Here is a 21,820-nt window from a genome sequence, read left to right as displayed (position 1 = left end):
CGTAGAGGGAGACCAAGAGATGAATACACTAAGCAGATTCAGAAGGATGTAGGTTGCAGTAGGTACTGGGAGATGAAAAAGCTTGCACAGGATAGAGTAGCATGGAGAGCTGCATCAAACCAGTCTCAGGACTGAAGACCACAACAACAACAACATTTCACTATGGAGAAGCAATAATGCACAATATTTCCTCTAGTCTTCAAACAACGATGTAAATTAGGATTAGAATAAATTTCAATGTTTTATTTCGTTATTACAGAATCCATGAAGTTCCTCAGACTGCACCAGTACGGTTAAAGATTAATGGTTGATAATATGTATGAAAGTGTTCTTCCAAAGTATACATAATACTTAATATTTATATATTTTATATTCCAACTAGCGTTTTTCTACAATGAAATATGACAAGGATGACTCGTATAAGTCATCCATACGGTGATCAGGTGAATATTCATAGTGTGTCGATTTTGAATGTCCGCGTTACGCTATTCCACTTTGCTATTGGATCTTTCCCGAAGAGAAACTGAGAGAGAGATAGTGAGAGAAAACAGCTGTTCTAGTACTACTGACAGTTTGTTTGGTACACATCATGAAATTTTGACGGAAAATGAGGAGGAACTGAGAGATATAACTGTGTTGTCACGAGACGTTTCCTCAACGTGATTTAATTAGCAAATTAGTTTATCAAGATCGTACAGTCGTGAGATATACAACTACGGTTACTGATCCGTTTATTTCCTCTACCAGGTATACTAGATAACATTCACTTCTACGTTTGTAATGTTTGAAACGGTATTTGTGTACTGACCTGGAAAATTTTAGCATTTGCTGACAATATAACATTAATATTTTTTCTTAAAACTGTGTGTGCTGCTTGTCCACATATTATTTCTGGAAATATCACTGATACGTATTAGTATCAATTTATACGTTGTACACTGAATAGAGAGTTTGGCAGAGTATCTTCAGAATCGTGCATATATGCATAACCCAAATATCTGACAGCCTGTGTCCGTTGCACATCATTCTTGTGTCTGTTATGTAGGCCCCTACGTCACAATCAGCCTGATTGTTGAAACGATGGCAGTATTTAAAAATGAGAACTTTTTGGTTATTGGCAAAATATTTCAAAACTCACCGTAATACCAAACATAAATGTTTTATGTTGAAGAACGTAGTAAAGTATATTTCGTTTCATTGTGTGTGCATTGACATGTTCGTATCTTGTTACGCCCTTTAGAGACAGTATGTATTAACTACACTATAGTACGACGGCCTAATAGGAAACAAGTACTCAGCATGTAATACAAGTTTTTTATTGTTTTTCCCATATCGAACTATGGTGCATACAGCAAATGCAACTGTCTGTAATGATGGATAAGGTTATTCCATAAACAAGAAATTGGATAATTTTTTTAACAGAAATCGGTAGGTTCAGTGGTGTGTGTGTAATTTGGGCAGGGGCTGCAGGAACATTGCTTCTGGTATGTTCATATGCTGAAGTATCATTGCTTCTGGTTTGTTCATATGCTGAAGTCTCGTTCTCCAGTTTCAAGATATGTAACTAGACGTGATTGTTTTGTGTGCTTGAGTAGGGGGGTGGGGGAGATGTATCTGTAATGGTGGACACTTTGTAATTAAGTAGTAGAGTGTAAGTCATCATTTTGGTTTGTTGTGTTACCACATATTTTGTAAATGATGCACTTCATGGTGCACACTAATTTTTAACAGGAAAATTTCTGCCAGCTACTGCATCTTTGCCAATTATGTATGTGAACAAGCTGCCTGACAGAATCCAGCAGGTATTTAATTGAGTGACAACAGGTACATGAACAAAATAATCTTGGGTTTATTTCCTTATGATTGGGATGATGTAGAGCATTTCATTTTCCCCAGCTTCATTTTCATCTCTTACTTGTCGTTAGAGCCGTGTGAGTTGTAGATTAACTGTTATTCTAAATGCTTCAATTAGGCTACAGAGACATTGACAAAAAAATTTGTTTCAGTTACCGCTATGAAGAAGACTCAGTTGCTATCCCCGGGTCGTACAGAAGGGGATGGAATGGAGAATGAAGGTGACAATGCTACAGAGACAGTTTCGTTTCGAAATCGGAGAACAGCTTTAGGCGACAAGTTAATTTATCGGCCGACAGATTTCAAAGAGTCTACCCCCGTGCCTCCCATTATCAAAGGACAGATTGTAAACCTAGTACCAAGTAATACTGTGTATATGAAAAAAGATAAGTTACTTAACAGTCTGAAAACAAAAGAGCCGAAGTTTGTTCCGTTTGAACCATATAAAGCTGCTGTCAAACCTATTGTGCCAGTTGAAAAAAGAAATAAAGCAAAGGATGGCAAAATATCCAGGAAATGCAGCATGGACTTGAAACCTGTTTGTAGTGCTGTTTCTGACATTGTAATTGAAAAAGAAAAGGTGATTGAAGAAAGCAAAACTGTTGAGACCAGTAGCATTCACCAGGACCAACCTGAGTGGCTTCCAGAGAAGAAAGCTATGCAAGAAGAAATAAAAACACTGAAAGAAGAAAATGGCCAGCTTGAAAGCCAGCTCAAATTCCAGGCTCAGGTAATAATAAAATTGTATTTTAATCATTTTCTTGAACATGGGTTAGGCTTACATCATATTCTGTCTCCACTGTCCTGGTTAACGTACATTTATCTTTTCTACTGGTTCGTAATTGCTTACGTATAATTAAATGTTATGCTATTCCCAATTTTGTTAATGTTACAGTTATGTTTCATATTGTACTTACTCTGTTTGTTTTTTCTTCATTCAAACTGTTTTGGTATAAGCTGGTTAGGCTATCATTCGTTGATTTAATCCCGCATATATTTCAACATGGAAAAAGTTGACTACATAGAAACTCACTCATGCAACCGGTGACAAACTTTATCGAAAGTGATCACAGGAGAAATGGTGAAGAAATATAAAAGCTCCTGAGAACTCACAATTTAAATTAATCCATCAGGAACAGCACATTCAGGCTATCCTGTAACTGTGCACTAATAACTAGACAAGGATGATACAAAAATGTAAAACCCATAAATCAATGAATAAACAAAACCAAAACATATAAAATACCATACCTCTGGTGTTTGGCATGAAATGTTTGACAGTGCGCGCGCACACACACACACACACACACACACACACACACACACACACACACACTGCATAATGGCAGATGTTCGCTACGTCAGCTCCATTAGTGGAAGCGGAAGACTTTTAAAAATGCGAGCCAGAAAATGGATGTGTTGACCAGATCTTTTAGTGCTTTCAGCTGCCAGGTTAGCTGGTGCTGGAGTTGGCTCTGGTGATGGTGGTGTTGGTGATGGGGTGGGTGTTGTGTGCAGCTAGAGCCTTGGAATTTCTGATGGGTGTGCTGCTTGAAATACATATGCAGACTTGACCTTCTTGTTGGAATCAGGTCAATTTCCCATTAATCAAAATGTCAAGCATTTTGCCTCCCCTTGTGAGTATGTGACTTGGCTTGTGTACAGAGGCTGTAGAGATGGTTTGGTATCCTCCATGAATAGCATGACATGAGAACAGGCACTGAGGTCCTGACACACAAGGGTAGAGGCTGTTCTATGTCTGGAAGGGTGGTGGGGGCTAGATCTGGCTTACTTGTGTCTCGAGTCGATGGACAGCGCTGGGCTGAGAGTGTTTGAGTCTGCAAATTCACATGATGGATTCAATGTCTCAGCGTACACTAGCTCAGCCATTGAAGCACTTAAGTCCATCATATAAATGCTCCTGAGGCCCAATAGCACCATGGGGAGGGCCTTACTCTACTCGGCATCACGGCACATCAGTGCTTATTTAAATGAACGGTGCCGTCTTATCAGTCATTCCCCTGGCTGGCTAAGTGGCAGTTCGTCGTTTTGTGGTGGACTGTACTCCAAAATTTAGTGGTCTGTGGTTGTTTGTGATGTGCAGCAAACAGTCAAATTGCGATACCCACTGTGACACAAAATCAAAGACTGACATATTCACTGAAATATTGTCCACTGATGGAGCTTCTGGCAAGTGGGTGAAACAGTCTGTCATCATGGTTGTATACCATTGGACTGTAGTAAAGGGTTCACTTCATCAGTGTGGACATGCGCAAAGCGGATGGTCATGTTTGGAAAGTTTCCTACAGGTGTGCGCACGTGTCAGTGAATCTTGTTGCACTGACATTTGCTGCAACTTCTTGCCCATTCATGGCAGTCTGTTTGCATCCTTGGCTGTACATATTAATTTGTTGCTAGATGGGTCATTGATTGTATGCCAGGGTAACTCAGCTCGTGTAAACACACAGATGCATCTCTTCTGATGTGGCTGGTAGGAAAGGACGAGGTTTTGTGGTAGACTTGTTGCAATACAGTTTAATGTTGGTTCTGGGAATTGTGATTTGCTGGAGATCAAATGCTGCTGCTGTTGATAGTAGTTCCTGGTTTATTTGTCATGCTTCGGCATGCTTAGTGTAATCAATGGTGCTGGAGACACTCCCAACCTGATGGAGTTAATCAGCCACCATATTGTTAATACCAGAGACGTGTTTAACTTGGGTAATATATTGTGAGATGAGCTTGAGCTGGTTATGTTGCCTTGTCGAACAGTTTACCTTGCTCTGACGAAAGATGCATGTCAACGGTCTATGATCAGTATAGATGATAAAGTCTCTGGGTTCCTGCTGAGGCCTGAAGTATTTAATGGCCTTGTAAGTGGCTGGAAGTTTCCAGTCATACATACTCCATTTTTATTGCAAGGGTGACAGCTTGTGTTAGAAGAACGCTAGCGGTTACCATGCATCATCGCGACATTGCTGTAGTGCCGTGGCAATTGCTGACTGACTGGCATCAATTCCAATGCCAAGGGCACATTAGGCTCAGGGTGCTTGAGTAGTACAATTTCTGTGATACTTTTTTTTGGCTACTTCAAATGCAAAACTCTTACCATCAGTCCACGATATGGGCCAGAGAGTGCTGCAATTAATGGCACTTTTAGCTCAGCTGAGTGTGGCAGGTCGAAGTGGTAGTTTGTTGGTACAACTGTATCATTGTGTGTTTAATCTTTGTTTACTTTCCTTAAAAATTTCATTTCAGTTGACTATTCTTCTATGGTCATTCATAGTCAGTGTTCATAATTCACATCCCCATGCTGTTATGTTGGTAACCAGTACTTTATAAAATTTTAATAACTTTGTATCCTTTCTTATCTTGCCACTCAGTGTTCTGTGACTGTACCACACATCATTTGAAAAATGTTTAATTTAGTATGTCCTTTTCACACATTTGCACTAACATTATGCACAAATTACTTATTAATATTGTGTAGTATTTAATTTATTAGTCATATTATTTTCATATATATATATATATATATATATATAACGTGATTGTTGGCTTCAAATTAATGCGAGTGTATACCTGTCCTTTTTTCCCCCTAAGGTAAGTCTTTCCGCTCCCGGGATTGGAATGACTCCTTACCCTCTCCCTTAAAACCCATATCCTTTTGTCTTCCCTTCCCTCTTTCCTGACGAGGCAACCATTGGTTGCGAAAGCTAGAATTTTGTGTGTATGTTTGTGTTTGTTTGTGTGTCTATCGACCTGCCAGCGCTTTTATTTGGTAAGTTTCATCATCTTTCTTTTTATATATATATATATATATATATATATATATATATATATATATATATATATATATATATATATATATATATAATATGGAAGGAAACATTCCACATGGGAAAAATTATATATAAAAACAAAGATGAGGTGACTTACCGAACAAAAGCGCTGGCAGGTCGATAGACACACAAATATACACACAAAATTCAAGCTTTCGCAACAAACTGTTGCCTCTTTCCTGATGAGGCAACAGTTTGTTGCGAAAGCTTGAATTTTGTGTGTATGTTTGTGTTTGTTTGTGTGTCTATCGACCTGCCAGCGCTTTTGTTCGGTAAGTCACCTCATCTTTGTTTTTATATATATATATATCTCACAGAGGTAGTTAAAAATGAAGTGCAGCTACTCATGGAGGTCCTGTGTGGGCTTAATTATCATATAGCAGTGAAACTTGGTAGATATGCTAGGTAATGCATTAATGTGGAACTGATGTACGCTGAAAAAAAAATTAGTTCCAACAAAATCTGCACCTGGTGGCGAAAGTTGGAACTAATATCTGTTGTGTTATTCTACATCTGCCTGACACCTAGAAGTTAGCTGCACAACTCACTGAAAAATAAAATTTTACAAATTACAAGTTTAAATGTGTCGTCGTGCTTTTCAGTTTAGTGGAAGAGTAGATGTTTTGGATGTTGTCATGGGTTAATTTGTATGGGAGACATACGTCTCACGACTGTGGCTTAGGTTTCATGGGGGTGAGTGTAGTGGGGAAGCTAAAAAAAGTACCAGATGACAGAGTTGTAGATTATATAGCCAAGACAAGAAAATTGTACAGCTGGGAAGAAAACCCCTCCACCCCCCTCACATTCCTCCTGGCAGAATTAGAAATGGCATATTTTGAACTAGATAGGTAGAAGGGGAGAAAGGGACATTGTGAGCTGGGAAAAGGCGACAAGTAATAGACACAAGGAGAGACATTAGAAATCACGTTTCAGATTCCAGTTGGCAATCGGTTTGGGTTGTTTCCTGAATTAGGAGAAGAACCTCAAACGGTTTTACCAGTTTTTGAGCTTAGTTGGGTGAGTGGACTTGTAGGAATGACCTTAAGGCTAGGTTGGTAGAAAAGTCGCATAGAAAGATGTCTTACTGCTAGGAGCAGCCACAGAAGAAGTGTAGGCCAATTGCTGCAGGTATGATGTTGCGTCAAAACTATCATGAAACCTAGCACCAAGCTTCACCAGGTGACAGATAGCACAGGGACTATGTGCAGAGGTTTTGATGGAGAGGATAAGGTGCTTATAGTAGGAGCAGAAGGAAACAGCATGGCCAGCAACTTAGAATATAGTTTTAAAGATTACCTGGAGGAAACAGGTGCAGCAACAGCACACACTCATATAGAGTTTTTGGAAATTTTGCAGCATCATGACCAGCCGTGTTAACAGTTTCCAGAAAAATAAAATTAATTTGTTTCATCAGAACATTAGAGGGTTGAAAAACAAGATAGATGAGCTTCTTGTATGCCTAGAAAGATGTGGAAAATTCTGAAGTGATTATGTTCTATGCCTCTCAAGCACCACGTAACCTGAGAGGGGGAGAAGTTAAATATCAGCGATTATAGACTTGAAACTTCTTGGCAGATTAAAACAGTGTGCCGGACCGAGACTCGAACTCGGGACCTTTGCCTTTCGCGGGCAAGTGCTCTACCAACTGAGCTACCCAAGCACGACTCACGCCCCGTCCTCACAGCTTTAATTCTGCCAGTACCTCGTCTCCTACCTTCCAAACTTTACAGAAGCTCTCCTGCGAGTTCGAGTCTCGGTCCGGCACACCGTTTTAATGTGCCAGGAAGTTTCATATCAGCGCACACTCCGCTGCAGAGTGAAAATCTCATTCGGGATTATAGACTTGCATCATTTTCATGTAGAGTTAACATGGAAAAAGGAGCAATTGTGGCATTTATAAAAGTAGGAACAAATTAAAAAAAGATTCAAACAAATAGAACTTAGAAGCGTGTGCTTGTGAGTTGTTACTGCAGAATACTTCTCAGGTAGTTGTAAAAGTCTGCAGATCCCCTCTAGAAATCTAGATGCATTATTAAGCCAGCTGTCAGACAAGAGAATTTGTGGAGATTTCAATGTAGATTTCATAAAAGATGCAGACAGGAAAATGAACTAGAATTATTATGTGGACGTTTGAACTAATTTCAGTAATCTATTTTCCATTTTGTGTGCAGCAAAATAGAAAATTGACAGGTAACATTTGTATAGATAGTTCTCAGGTTGAAACAATTAATATGCACCCAATTGCTACTGGATTATTTGATCATGACACACAGTTAATGGAAATAACAATGTGCTGCCTTAGAACCATGAGGCAAGTTCATACAGATCCAGATCAGTGAAGCTTATAAATAACAGGATAAGTGCTTTAAGAGTAAGTTAAAAGAGGTGATATAGGATTTGGTATACATAGAAAGAGATACTAATGTCAAATTCAGTTTATTTCAAGGTAAATTTGTGTAGATATTTGAAAGTTACTTTCCTAAAAAAATTATCCAAAAGATCCTTAAAAGAAATTGTGGATAACTAATGGAATGACAATCTTATATGAGAGGAAGAGGGAAATTTATATAATAGCCGAGAGTAAGTCAAGATACAAAATTACTTGTACACTGCAAAAAGTATGATAGTATTTTAAGGAAAGTCATTAAAATGTCCAGAAGTATGCATGTTCTGTCAGAAATAAATAATGCAGATAATAAGATTAAATCAGATTACAACTATATGGGATATTGTCAAATGGGAGACAGGACAGCCTGTCAGTGTACAAGGAACCATAACAGTTAAACTAAATGACAATGTTGTGACTGATAACTCACAGACTGCAATTACTTCTAACAGTCACTTTCTAAATATAGCAGCAAAAGATAGGATTAAATTGGTAAGTAATGTCCTTTATGCAGTGCGTCACTGGGCAGTTATTAAACTTCTTCATGAGAATGGTGACATGCAGACTTAACAATTACCATCCAATTTATTTTTGGAAAATATTTGAAAAATTAATGTATTCAAGAGTAGTCTCACACTTAAGTGGAAACAGTTTACTTAGCATATCAGAGTTTGGGTTTCAGAAGGGTCATTTGACTGAGTACAAGTCTTAATTAATAAAATATCAACCAGTTGGTATTTTTTGTGATGTTTCCAATGCATTTGATTCTGTAGATCATGTTACTTACTTAGACAAACTCAAGTTTTCTGAAATTGACAGCTTTACACACAACTGGTTTGAATCATACTTCACAAACAGAATGCAAAAGATTGTGATGAATAATTCAAACAATGTCAGGAGGGTATAAAATATTAGTGACTGGTGAGAAATCACAAAGAGAGTCCCACAGGGTTCAATGTTGGGTCCTCTCCTATTCATGATATAGTTAATTTCTTCGATTTAATATTCAGCAAGTAAAATTGGTAATTTTTGCAGATGATACTACTGTTATAATAAATCCAATTAGAGAGTAAGCCACAGAAGAAACTGTTAATGATATTTTCCAAAGAATTAAAAAGTGGTTCTCGGAAAATGGACTCTCCATGTATTTTGAAAAAATGCACCATACCTACAATTGATGTAGCACTTGAGCAGGAGTAAATAAATAGGGTAGATTTCTCCAAATTTTTGGGTGTTCATATTGATGAAAACTTGAAATGGAAGAAGCATGTTACTGAGCTTCCCAAACAATTAAGTTCAGCTGGTTTTGCTCTTCGTATAATTGCTAAGCATGGAATGAAATGAATTAACCTCCTGATACATTTTGCATATTTCCACTCAATAATGTCTGATGGAATAATTTTCTGCAGTAGCTCACCATTTAGAAAGAAAGTATTGATTGCACAAAAACAAGCTGTAAGGATAATATGTGGTGTCACTGATGGACATTGTGTAGGTACCTCTTCAAGAATCTAGGCATTTCCATTGCGCTGTCACACTACGTGTATGTTACGTACATACCTACAACATTAGAGGGAAATAAGACCTTCATTACCCATTATGAAAGCTGTCAAATGTTCACAAAGGTGTTCAATATGCAGCAACAAAAATCTTTGATTATTTGTCCAATAACATAAATTGTCTGACATGTAGCAAAGCAAGTTTAAAATCTAACTTAAAATCATTTCACCTTCTTCTGTTCCATTAATGGATTTCTAGTTAAATACTGGTGGCCATTAATGTTAACTCTAATCGTGTAAGCTGACTTATTCCACATTATTTCAATAAAAGAAGCATTCAAATGATCTATGGAACATGTGACTAACTACTAACTGACTAACTATATAGCTTAACAGATTCAATAAGTTCAGACATGTTTGTTCCTAGGAGGTCTAAGATGTTAGCTTCTGAGTTGGTTCTCTAATTATCTGCTCAAAGTAGTTTTCGGACTAGACATTCAGAATGATGTCATTCAAATACCTGCATTTGACACCAGTTTTGATAGTGTGATTCTCCCTATCTAAGCCTAGCAAGTTAAAGTCACCCCATATTACAACATCATGATCAGTAAAGGTATTGATGACATCCTGAAAGTTCTCTGTGAAGTGCTCTACCACTGCAGCTCCTGACCCAGGCAGTCTGTAAAAGTATCCGATTACTATTTTTGTTGATCCTTTGATGCTTAATGTCACCCAGATTAATTCACATTCGGAGTCCATGAGAACCTCGCTAGATACTATCAAATTCTTTACTGCAGTTGATTGCTGTTCATTAGTGTGTTTATTGTTTCATATTTCACTTTTAATCATTACATAAACGGATTAAATACAGGCATTTTATGTTTGTTCTTATGTGTTTGCTATACATAACAGAAAATACAACCTAACTATTTGACAAGGTTGGAGAGGGGGTTCATATTTCAATAGATTGAATTTCCCACTATTGAAACATCTGTTTCACTGACACACAGCACAGACAAATCAAGTTGTACTGCAGGACAGCAGCTGACACTGTTTCTCTGCATTATTAAACACAAGTGGATTGCTATTCAGTGAATACTGTTCCATGGTGTGCAAATTTAAAGCTGATCTCTGTTTCTTTTTTAGTACCTTTTTTACTTAATATTGGTGTTGTATTAGTAATTTACTCATCCAAAGATCATTGTGCAGTGATCGAGGGTTATCAGCTGCACGCACCCGTGCGTGCGTGTGCGCTCTCTCTCTCTCTCTCTCTCTCTCTCTCTCTCACACACACACACACACACACACACACACACACACACACGTATTTGTATATACATATATACTGACATGTGAAAATACGCACATGTTTAGTGATGAGAGGACAGATTATCAGCCATGGTCATGTTGGTAGAACCACCTTGGCATTTGCCTGAAGTGATTTAGGAAAACCTAATTCAGTATACCTGGATAGAGCTTGAGCCTCCAAATTCCTTAATCTGGGGCCAGTGTATTAATAGATGCACTATCTCATTTTCTTATACAAAAATACAATTACCTTGTGTTCATACATACTTGGAACAAATTAGCTTCATAACATGAAAAATAATTCTATCACTCAAAAAGTTTGAGACTTGCTTTCAGTAGATGATGATGTAGATATTTTTATTTATTTATTTGTGTCTAAAGCATTACAATTTAACATACATGATAATGCATAATCTTACTTATAAAATAACTGCTAATTTAAAAATTTGAAGACAGTGTTACATCTTACGGTGTCCTGTAGTCTATCATTGGTACACAGTGAAATAATCTGAAAAGAAATAAAGATAACAATCTAAACAATGTTAGCCTAATATATTGTTGTCACAATGGCTTCAGAACTTTTAGACATCAGGTCATCAAAGGTACATCTTGCAGGACATGCTCTAAACTGCTGCACATGCTCAGTAGTTTGTTGAACAAGGGGTTGATAATGTGGAATAACCTCATTTCTGCATATTGTCTTTTGACATTGTGACCCCTATTCTGAACCTACTCGGAACTTTTCAAAAAGGTCTTTTTCAGTGAAACCAGCAGCTAGATTTTCAGATGGTGTCATCAAGTGGTGCTCAGACTTTGTCTTCCACATAGATAATCAGAACATGTCTGTTAGCCAGTTTTATCTGCTGCCCTCAGGAAACTTTTTTTTTGTTGTCATTTGAGGAGGAGGAGGATAGTGATCAGAAAATGAGTGTTTATTGGCAATAGATACCTTATACCTTTCTCTGCTTGTGGCTATCTCACACTGATGTCTGGAGCAACAGTTTAAGCTAAATGGTGCAGTTTATCCTGCTATGTAGGTTTCAGGTATCCAGTAATGAGTCCACATGACTCATTAAGAGTGGCATCCACTTGTTTAGCATGGGCAGAATTTTGCCAAACAGGGTTAGCCATTTCAGCTGTAGCATGACACAGATAAAACTGTACTTCATCTTTGATGCTGCACCCAAGGATGTTCCCATAATTTTGTACAATGTGTGATCTTGCACTTACTTTTTATTGTACTTCTGACAGTGGTGCTTGAAATGCAATATATTGTCAAGAGTGATTCCAAGATATTTGGGATGGAAACTGTATTCCAGCTGTACTACTCTCCAAGTCACTTGAAGTTTCCTGAGTGCCTGTCCATTCTTTAGATAGGATGCAAACACCTATTCTGGGATTTGGTTTTAAGTTGTTCTTATAATAGCATTTATCTTACTTTTCCAAAGCAGCATTAATCTGGCAGTTAGAATAGGCCCAAGATATTCCTGCCAGTCGTAAGAGGCGATTAAAAGGAGTCTCACATGTTTTGGCCTTTGTGTGATGGCTCTCTGTAGGGTTTGATCTCCATTTTTGAAAGTTTTCCCAAAGAGCGAGCCAACTGAGGAAGGGCGCCTTACATGGCACGTTATATCCATCATGCACTGAGACATATCGCATCTTTCGTCGACATGGATCTGCACTTCTGCTAGTTCTCCAACTGTTGGGTGAGATCACCCTCCTGGGTGCGTTTTTTTCCATCAACTGTGTAGTATCATTTTCTACGCTGACGGTGATAATGGACTTCTTTGCTTGGTTGCACCTGATATCCATAACGGTAGCCAGTCTGCTGTGGTGGGGCCACCATGTACCCTGTTGGTTGTAGCCCCCTGACCACACAGGGATCGCTCTGCTGATGCCTGCGCCTTTAACTCCCCACATATGCCGAGGAGTAGTGTCAGTCATCCCGGGGCATCGGGGCTCCTGGTAATGGCCATCCTGCCAGTTGGCCTTTGCTGCAGCTGGATGGTGCCTGTGGGGAGGGCCCCCGGTCAGAGTGGGTGGCATCAGGGCAGATGACACGCAATGACGCATAGTATATCATCTCTTGCTGATGGTCAAACAAAAGCAGTCTCTGTGTGTTCACGTGCTCAATTCGACGCACAGATGTACGACCCCAAATCATTCCCCTCCTTGGCCACACCATGGGGGGAACGTCAGGTTAAGAATGGCAGCTGCTCTTATTCGCCCCAGTACCTTGCATGTTCGAGATCTGATGGGGAATCTTTCATGACGATGAAGCCTCAGTTTTTTGTTGAACATTTAGAGGACAAGTTTGGGGAGGTGGAAGACTTGACCAAAATCAGATCTGGGTCAGTCTTGATCAAAACAGCATCCTCTGCACAGTCACGGGTGTCGCTTGCTTGCGACAAGCTGGGGGATGTTTCTGTAACCATTACACCCCATAAGAGCTTAAATATGGTCCAGGGCATCATATTTCACAGGGACATTCTTTTGCAGTCTGACAATGAGCTGCACGCCAATTTAGAGCGGCGAGGTGTACATTTCGTTTTGCATGTCCACCGGGGTCCAAGGGATAATTAGGTTGCCATCAGTGCCTTCATCTTGGCCTTCGAGGGTGATACATTACCTGAGGAAGTCAAGGTGATGGTCTACCACTGTGATGTAAAGCCCTATATCCCTCCCCCGATGCGGTGCTTTAAGTGCTGGAAGTTCGACCATATGTCTTCCCGCTGTACTTCCAGTGTCACATGTCGAGATTGCGGACGCCCATCACATCCCAATACTCCACGTGCCCCACCTCCCATCTGTGTCAACTGCGGAGAGCACCATTCGCCTTGCTCGCCTGACTGCAGGATTCTCCAGAAAGAAAGGAAAATCCTGGAGTACAAGACCCTGGACCGACTGACCTACACTGAGGTTAAGAGGAAATTTGAGCGCCTACATCCTGTACGTATGACATCATCTTACGCTGCCGCTACAGTTCTAGCCCCGTCCGCTCCGCCAACCCCAGTCACCTCTCAGAGCCACAAGATGTCACCTGCCTCCTTGATGGTGGGGGCCACTTCCCTCCCTTTTGCTCCTGCACCACTTCGGTAGCAACCCCCCCCCCCCCCCTCCATCTCCGATACCCCCCCCCCCCCCCCCCGCCCCCCAATCATCAGGGATATCAGTCCCCACTTCTGTGCCAGAGGAGCGTAAGTCTTCTTTGGTTCCTCTCGCTAGGAAGGGGTCCCGTAGGTCACTCCCTTCCCAGGTTTCTGCTAGTGGGAAAGATGACGCCCGCCAGTGGCTGAAGAGCCCAAAAGCAGCTGGTCCTAGGGTTTCACGCTCACCCTCAATCCCGGGGACTGAATCAGTGAAGTCCTCCCAGCCAGGGAAACCCAAGGAGCAGCGAAAGAAATCCAAAAAGAAGATCCCCAAGGCCAAGGGAATTGTGATGGCGCCCATACCGCTACCTACAAGCTCTGCGTATGTGGATGAAATGGAGATTCTGGCGTCCGTTGAGGACCTAGATCTCGCTGGACCCTCAGACGCAATGGATATAGACTGCTCAGGCAAGAAGTCGTTGGCAGCGGGCGACCGTGAGTAGTAAACTGCTTCATTGAATGCTCCAAGCCTTCCCAGTCTCACGATGACGTCATCCTCCAGTGGAACTGTGGCAGGTTTTTCCTCCGCCTGGCTGAGCTACGGCAACTATTAAGCTTCATACCTCCTTTCTGCATTGCTCTCCAGGAAACCTGGTTCCCGGCAATGCAGACCCCTGCCCTCTGCAGCTATAAGGGATATTATAGGAACCGTAGCGACTATAATTGAGTGTCAGGTGGAGTTTGCGTTTATGTCCTGAACTCAGCCTGTAGTAGTGATACTGTGCCCCTTCGAACCCCTCTTGAAGCTGTGGCTGTCGGAATAAGGATGACATAGGAAATAACGGTCTGCAATGTATATCTTCCTCCAGATGGTGCAGTACCCCTGAATGTATTAGCTGCACTGATTGATCAACTCCCTAAACCTTTACTAGTTTTGGGAGCTTTTAATGCCCATAACCCCTTGTGGGGTGGGACTGTGCTTACTGGCCGAGGCAGAGATGTTGAAACATTACTGTCTCGGTTCGACCGCTGTCTTCCTGTCACTGCCTCGGCATCAGACACATGGATGCCTGCCCACATGGGCTTTAAACAAGGTGGACTGGGAAACTTTCGCCTCTGCTGTCGCCATTGAATCTCCCCCACACGGCAACATCGATGTGATGGTTGAGCAGGTGACTAAGACAATCCTTTCTGCGGCAGAAAACTCGATCCCTCACTCTTTAGGGTGCCTTCAGTGAAAGGCAGTCCTTTGATGGTCGCTGGAAGTCACTGAAGCAATTAAGGAGCATTGGCAAGCCCTACAGCAGCACCCTTCTCTGGAGCACCTCATAGCCTTTAAACGACTCTGTGCCCGTGTTCGCTAACTTATCAAGCGACAGAAGCAGGAGTGTTGGGAGAGAGAGGCGTCTCATCCATTGGGTGCCATATGTCAGCTTCCCAAGTCTGGGCAAGGATCAAACGTGTTTTCGGGTACCAGATCCCAACAGGTGTTCCTGGTGTTAACGTAAATGGCGTGTTATCTACCGATGCAATCGCGATTGCCGAGCACTTTGTTGAGCACTATGCTTGATCTTCTGCGTCAGAGAATTACTCCTTAGCCTCTCGCACTCTCCAACGGCGGCTGGAAGGGAAAGTCCTCTCGTTCACTACAAGCCACAGTGAATCCTGTAAAGCCCCATTTACAGAGTGGGAGCTCCTCAGTGCCCTTGCACATTGCCCCAACACCGCTCCTGGGCCAGATCGGATCCACAGTCAGATGATTAAACGTCTCTCATATGACTACAAGCGACATCTCCTCATCATTTTCAACCATATCTGGTGTGATGGTGGGAGAGCACAATCATTCCGGTGCTCAAACCAGATGGGGATGTGGCCCATCAGCCTTACCAACGTTCCTTGTAAGCTGCTGGAACATATGGTGTGTCTGTGGTTGAGTTGGGTCCTGGAGTCACGCGGCCTACTGGCACCATTTTAGGGCGGCTTCCGCCACGGTCGCTCTACCACTGATAATCTTGTGTCCCTCGAGTCTGCCATCTCAACAGTCTTTCCAAGACACCAACACCTGGTTGCTGTCTTTTTTGATTTACTAAAAACGTATGACATGACCTGGCGACATCATATCCTTGCCACATTATACGAGTGGAGTCTCCGAGGCCCGCTCTCAATTTTTATCTAAAATTTCCTGTCGCTTCATACTTTCCGTGTCCAAGTTGGTGCCTCCCATAGTTCCCCCCCGATCCAGTAGAATGGGGTCCCGCAGGGCTCTGTATTGAGTGTATCTCTATTTTTAGTGGCTAATAATAGTCTGGCAGGAGCTGTAGGGTTATCCATCTCACCTTCTCTGTATGCAGGTGACTTCTGCATTTTGTACTGCTCCACCAGTACCGATGTTGCTGAACGGCACCTACAGGGAGCCATCCACAAGGCGCAGTCATGGGCTCTAGCCCATGGTTTCCAGTTTTTGGCCATAAAGTCGTGTGTTATGCACATCGTACCGTTCATCCACAACCAGAACTTTACCTTAATGACAATCCTCTCTCATCTGACACTTCCTCTCAATTCTTGAGATGTACTGAGGCCATGTAGCCTGAGGCCTGATGGCTCGTTGGCTGATGATCATGTGGGCTTCGTGTATGTCAATGGAGGACATATTGAACAGCATTCCTTTCCCAGTGGCTGCAGTGTTTTCACTGCCGAGCTGGTGGCTATATCTCATGCTCTTGAGGACATCTGTTCATGCCCTGGGGAGTCATTTCTTCTGTGTACCGACTCCTTGAGCAGCCTACAAGCTATCGACCAGTGCTACCCTCATCATCCTTTGGTAGTGACCATCCAGGAGTCCATCTGTGCCCTGGAACAGTCCAGTCATTCAGTAGTGTTTGTCCGGATCTGCCGGCCGCTGTGGTCGAGGGGTTCTAGGCGCTTCAGTCTGGAAATGCGCGACCGCTACGGTCGCAGGTTCGAATCCTGCCTCGGGCATGGATGTGTGTGATGTCCTTAGGTTAGTTAGGTTTAAGTAGTTCTAAGTTCTAGGGGACTGATGACCTCAGAAGTTAAGTCCCATAGTGCTCAGAGCCATTTGAACTATTTGTCTGGATCCCAGGTCATGACGGAATCCCAAGGCAACAAACTTGCCGACAGGCTGGCCAAACAGGTTACGCGGAAACCGCTTATGGACATCGGTGTCTCTGCAATTGACCTGCGTTCAGTGCTATGCCGCAAGGTTTAGCGGCTTTGGGAGACAGAATGGCATAACCTCAGTACGCACAACAAACTGCGTGCCATTAAGGAGGCTATGAATGTGTGGAAGACCTCCACGCAGGCCTCTCGCAAGGACTCTGTGGTTCTCTGTTGACTCCGCATTGGCCACACTTGGGTGACACATGGCTACCTCCTGCGCCGTGATGATCCACCTCAGTGTTGGTGTGGTACCCAACTGACAGTGGCCCATATCTTATTAAGCTGTCCTCTTTTGGCTGCCCTGTGACGGACTCTTCCATTACTGGACTCGTTGGCATTAATGTTAGCTGACAATGCCTCATTGGCTAATTTAGTTTTTCGTTTTATACGTGATGGTTTGATCATTCTATATACACTCCTGGAAATTGAAATAAGAACACCGTGAATTCATTGTCCCAGGAAGGGGAAACTTTATTGACACATTCCTGGGGTCAGATACATCACATGATCACACTGACAGAACCACAGGCACATAGACACAGGCAACAGAGCATGCACAATGTCGGCACTAGTACAGTGTATATCCACCTTTCGCAGCAATGCAGGCTGCTATTCTCCCATGGAGACGATCGTAGAGATGCTGGATGTAGTCCTGTGGAACGGCTTGCCATACCATTTCCACCTGGCGCCTCAGTTGGACCAGCGTTCGTGCTGGACGTGCAGACCGCGTGAGACGACGCTTCATCCAGTCCCAAACATGCTCAATGGGGGACAGATCCGGAGATCTTGCTGGCCAGGGTAGTTGACTTACACCTTCTAGAGCACGTTGGGTGGCACGGGATACATGCGGACGTGCATTGTCCTGTTGGAACAGCAAGTTCCCTTGCTGGTCTAGAAATGGTAGAACGATGGGTTCGATGACGGTTTGGATGTACCGTGCACTATTCAGTGTCCCCTCGACGATCACCAGTGGTGTACGGCCAGTGTATGAGATCGCTCCCCACACCATGATGCCGGGTGTTGGCCCTGTGTGCCTCGGTCGTATGCAGTCCTGATTGTGGCGCTCACCTGCACGGCGCCAAACACGCATACGACCATCATTGGCACCAAGGCAGAAGCGACTCTCATCGCTGAAGACGACACGTCTCCATTCGTCCCTCCATTCACGCCTGTCGCGACACCACTGGAGGCGGGCTGCACGATGTTGGGGCGTGAGCGGAAGACGGCCTAACGGTGTGCGGGACCGTAGCCCAGCTTCATGGAGACGGTTGCGAACGGTCCTCGCCGATACCCCAGGAGCAACAGTGTCCCTAATTTGCTGGGAAGTGGCGGTGCGGTCCCCTACGGCACTGCGTAGGATCCTACGGTCTTGGCGTGCATCCGTGCGTCGCTGCGGTCCGGTCCCAGGTCGACGGGCACGTGCACTTTCCGCCGACCACTGGCGACAACATCGATGTACTGTGGAGACCTCACGCCCCACGTGTTGAGCAATTCGGCGGTACGTCCACCCGGCCTCCCGCATGCCCACTATACGCCCTCGCTCAAAGTCCGTCAACTGCACATACGGTTCACGTCCACGCTGTCGCGGCATGCTACCAGTGTTAAAGACTGTGATGGAGCTCCGTATGCCACGGCAAACTGGCTGACACTGACGGCGGCGGTGCACAAATGCTGCGCAGCTAGCGCCATTTGACGGCCAACACCGCGGTTCCTGGTGTGTCCGCTGTGCAGTGCGTGTGATTGCTTGTACAGCCCTCTCGCAGTGTCCGGAGCAAGTATGGTGGGTCTGACACACCGGTGTCAATGTGTTCTTTTTTCCATTTCCAGGAGTGTAAGTTTTTGTGCATGTCCTTTGTGTTCAGCACTCTAATACCTTTAGGCTGGATGTTTTATTCCTTTTTACTTTTGTGGTCGGCCAGCCATGGTCATCTGCTCACTCGTTTTTATCCTTTCCACCTGTTTCTTGCTTCTCTCTGTGGTTGTCTTTTCCTGTTTTGTCCATAGTAGTGTTGGTTGCCCATCTGTCATTCTTCTGGTTCTTCCATTTTCCTGTTATTGTGCTGTACGTCTCCTTTCTTTTCTTCTTTCCCTTGTGTAATTATTTTACAGGGAACAAGGGACCGACGACCCCGTGGTTTGGTCACTTCCCACCCTCCTTTAAACAAACCAACCAACCAACCAAAGCAGCATTAAGATTTAGTTCCACTTGTTCAAAGGTATCACTCAGGGAAGACAGGGAAAGATCGTCAGCATAGATAAAACTTGGTATGTTTTTAGGCAAGGGTTTGATTGTTGGTATAAAAATTGAATAACATGGGAGCCAAAATACTGCCTTGTGGTAACACATTCTTTTTGACCCTCCATTGACTGTCCTGATTTTCAAATTCTACAAAAATTTTCTATTGTGACAGAGATCTTGAATAACTCTTGTAAGTTGGTAATCTTTAGTTATTCCATACATTTTGTACAGGAGCATTTGATGGTATTCAGTACTTCCTATAAACACATGTTAAAGATGACATACTAACCTGGCTTTTGGAATTATTAGTTTCTTCCGGGGGGAAGAATGAGGGGGACAGGTAGGGGAATGTTGAATAGGAAAGGAAGGTCACTTCATCTTCAAATATTAATACCCACACCCAGGACCATCATTACAAATATTTAAATTCTGTCCTTCAGAATACTGTTGAGAAATGCAACCTTAATATCAAATTGTTTTATGCAGCAATCATGTTGAATTACAACAACCAAAAGAGCTCTCATTGTTTCATACTTGCTACAAGACTAAATATGTAGATGTAATTTATTCCAAATTGTTGTATGTACTCTTGAGCCACCAACCAGAAATAGATTCTCATATGATTTATCAAAAAATGCGTCAGTGCTTACAATAAACATGTTTCCTGATTAATCACAGAGATTGTGTTTCCAGAGAGCCTGTTTGTTTTCAAGTTTTTCAGTCCACTTCCATGATATCTCTTTTCCTATACATTTTATTACTATTTTTTAAATTTATTCTGAGCAGAAATATCTTTGGCCAGGAGCTACTTACGTGCATGATGCTTTGTTTGTTTTCCTTCCAAATACGTTTTTGAGCTACAGTATATTCTGATTGTACTGCCTTTTATTTATTTATTCCTTGATTTATAATGAAATAGCATAATCTCTGGTTGATGATAATTGTTTGTTCAAGTTTCCTCCATCGCAAGTGTGGATTTATCTTCATTCCTCACTTTAAAATTTCTCTGTTATTCAGTGCCTTACAAATGGTTGCTTAAATGTTTTCAGTGTCTACACCTTGGTTAACACAATCATGTTGACTAGTCTGTTCTAAATCAACTACTTCAAATCATTTTTTGTAGCCCTATCTGCTGCATTTATATCTGAGGTAACAACAGTCTTTTTTGAAGTAAGCTTTTGCAGGGTAGTTGGAGTCTTACATAAAGCATATTCCAATTTAGAACTTTCAGAATTTCTATGACATTCACCCATGGCTCAAACAAACCAGTACCAAATCATGCTTAATCTTCATTACACACATTTAACATTACCTGTTAATCAAATTTTGTATGGGTCCCACACAATTGAGCAATGTTTTTGGATGGGTCGCATAGCTATCTTGCAAGAAAACTCCTTTGTAGACGGAATGCATTTTCCCAGTATCCTACTAATGAACTGGGGTGTACCACCACTTGCTCTACCTATAACTGAGACCATACATTTCATTTCACCATTTCATATACCCCACAAATTATTGCACCTAGGTATTTGCTTGAGTTGACTTACTCCAGTTGTGACTCACAGAAGTGAATGTGAAATGCACAGCTTTACATTTCTGAACACTTAAAGAAAGTTGGTGATCTCTGCACCACTTATAAGTCTTATTAAGATCTGAATGAATATCTACTGCTTTTTACATATAATACTTCATTATAGATAACTGCATCATCTGCAAAAATTCTGAGTTTACTATAAATATGATCTGGCTTGTCATTAATATACTATGTGAACAGCAAGAGTCCCAACACACTTCTCTGGAGCATACCTGAAGTTACTTCTACAACTGTTCTTGACTTCCATTCAAGACAATGTGCTACATCCTCCCTTCTGAGAAATCCCAGTCCAGTTCATTTGATACAGTAATTACAGTTCAATAGAGGAATAATATTGGGACATAACTGCATGGAATAGAGCAAGGCGTGCTTTCTTTCCTTTGCTATTTGTCAAGGCCTCTACCAGGTTGACTGGCAGTGGATGGAAACCACGTCTTGGCAGTCTGTTGCTCTGTTTTACTTCATTTGCGCCTGTGGATCCATGCCAGTGCACCATCTCTCTGGAACTTTTAAAAATAACTCAGATCACTAGCAATATTCAAATTTATGGGACAGGGGCAGGAAAACGGGTCTGTACATAGTATAGAAAATTGATACTAAGGGGCTGTACACTTTATTTTAATGTGGACATTACGTAATTTATCCCCTGTAATGTAGTCAGACTCTTAGGTCATAGTTTGCAATTATTGCATGCAATGGGTACCATCATCAATCGCCTTATTTAACAAAGAAAACTTGATTTGTATCACACGGAACTTGGCTAGGTTTCCTTACACTCCACGAGGTGCTTTCCATTTGAGGTTATGAAAAATATGTGAAAAGGAATCATTGT

At 42.1% G+C, this 21,820-nt stretch overlaps 1 protein-coding gene across 3 annotated transcripts in view; it reads left to right on the top strand.

The window, feature by feature from the left end:
- The first annotated feature begins 420 nt into the window (after window positions 1–420).
- Window positions 421–21,820, top strand: part of LOC124596092 (golgin-45) — a 52,498-nt gene continuing 31,098 nt past the window's right edge. Inside the window, exons 1-2 of one of the 3 annotated variants that reach the window (XM_047135089.1) lie at window positions 421–443; window positions 2,007–2,584. In XM_047135089.1, the coding sequence (XP_046991045.1) occupies window positions 2,015–2,584 (570 nt within the window). In that variant the 5' untranslated portion in view covers window positions 421–443; window positions 2,007–2,014. Of the gene's footprint in view, window positions 444–508; window positions 748–1,113; window positions 1,429–2,006; window positions 2,585–21,820 lie in introns of those variants that run through there. The other 2 variants (XM_047135087.1, XM_047135088.1) reach the window with 2 other exon arrangements.

This window comes from Schistocerca americana, chromosome 2 (assembly GCF_021461395.2).
Source record: "Schistocerca americana isolate TAMUIC-IGC-003095 chromosome 2, iqSchAmer2.1, whole genome shotgun sequence".
Lineage (NCBI taxonomy): Eukaryota > Metazoa > Arthropoda > Insecta > Orthoptera > Acrididae > Schistocerca > Schistocerca americana.
This window is presented reverse-complemented; position numbering and strand designations above follow the sequence as displayed.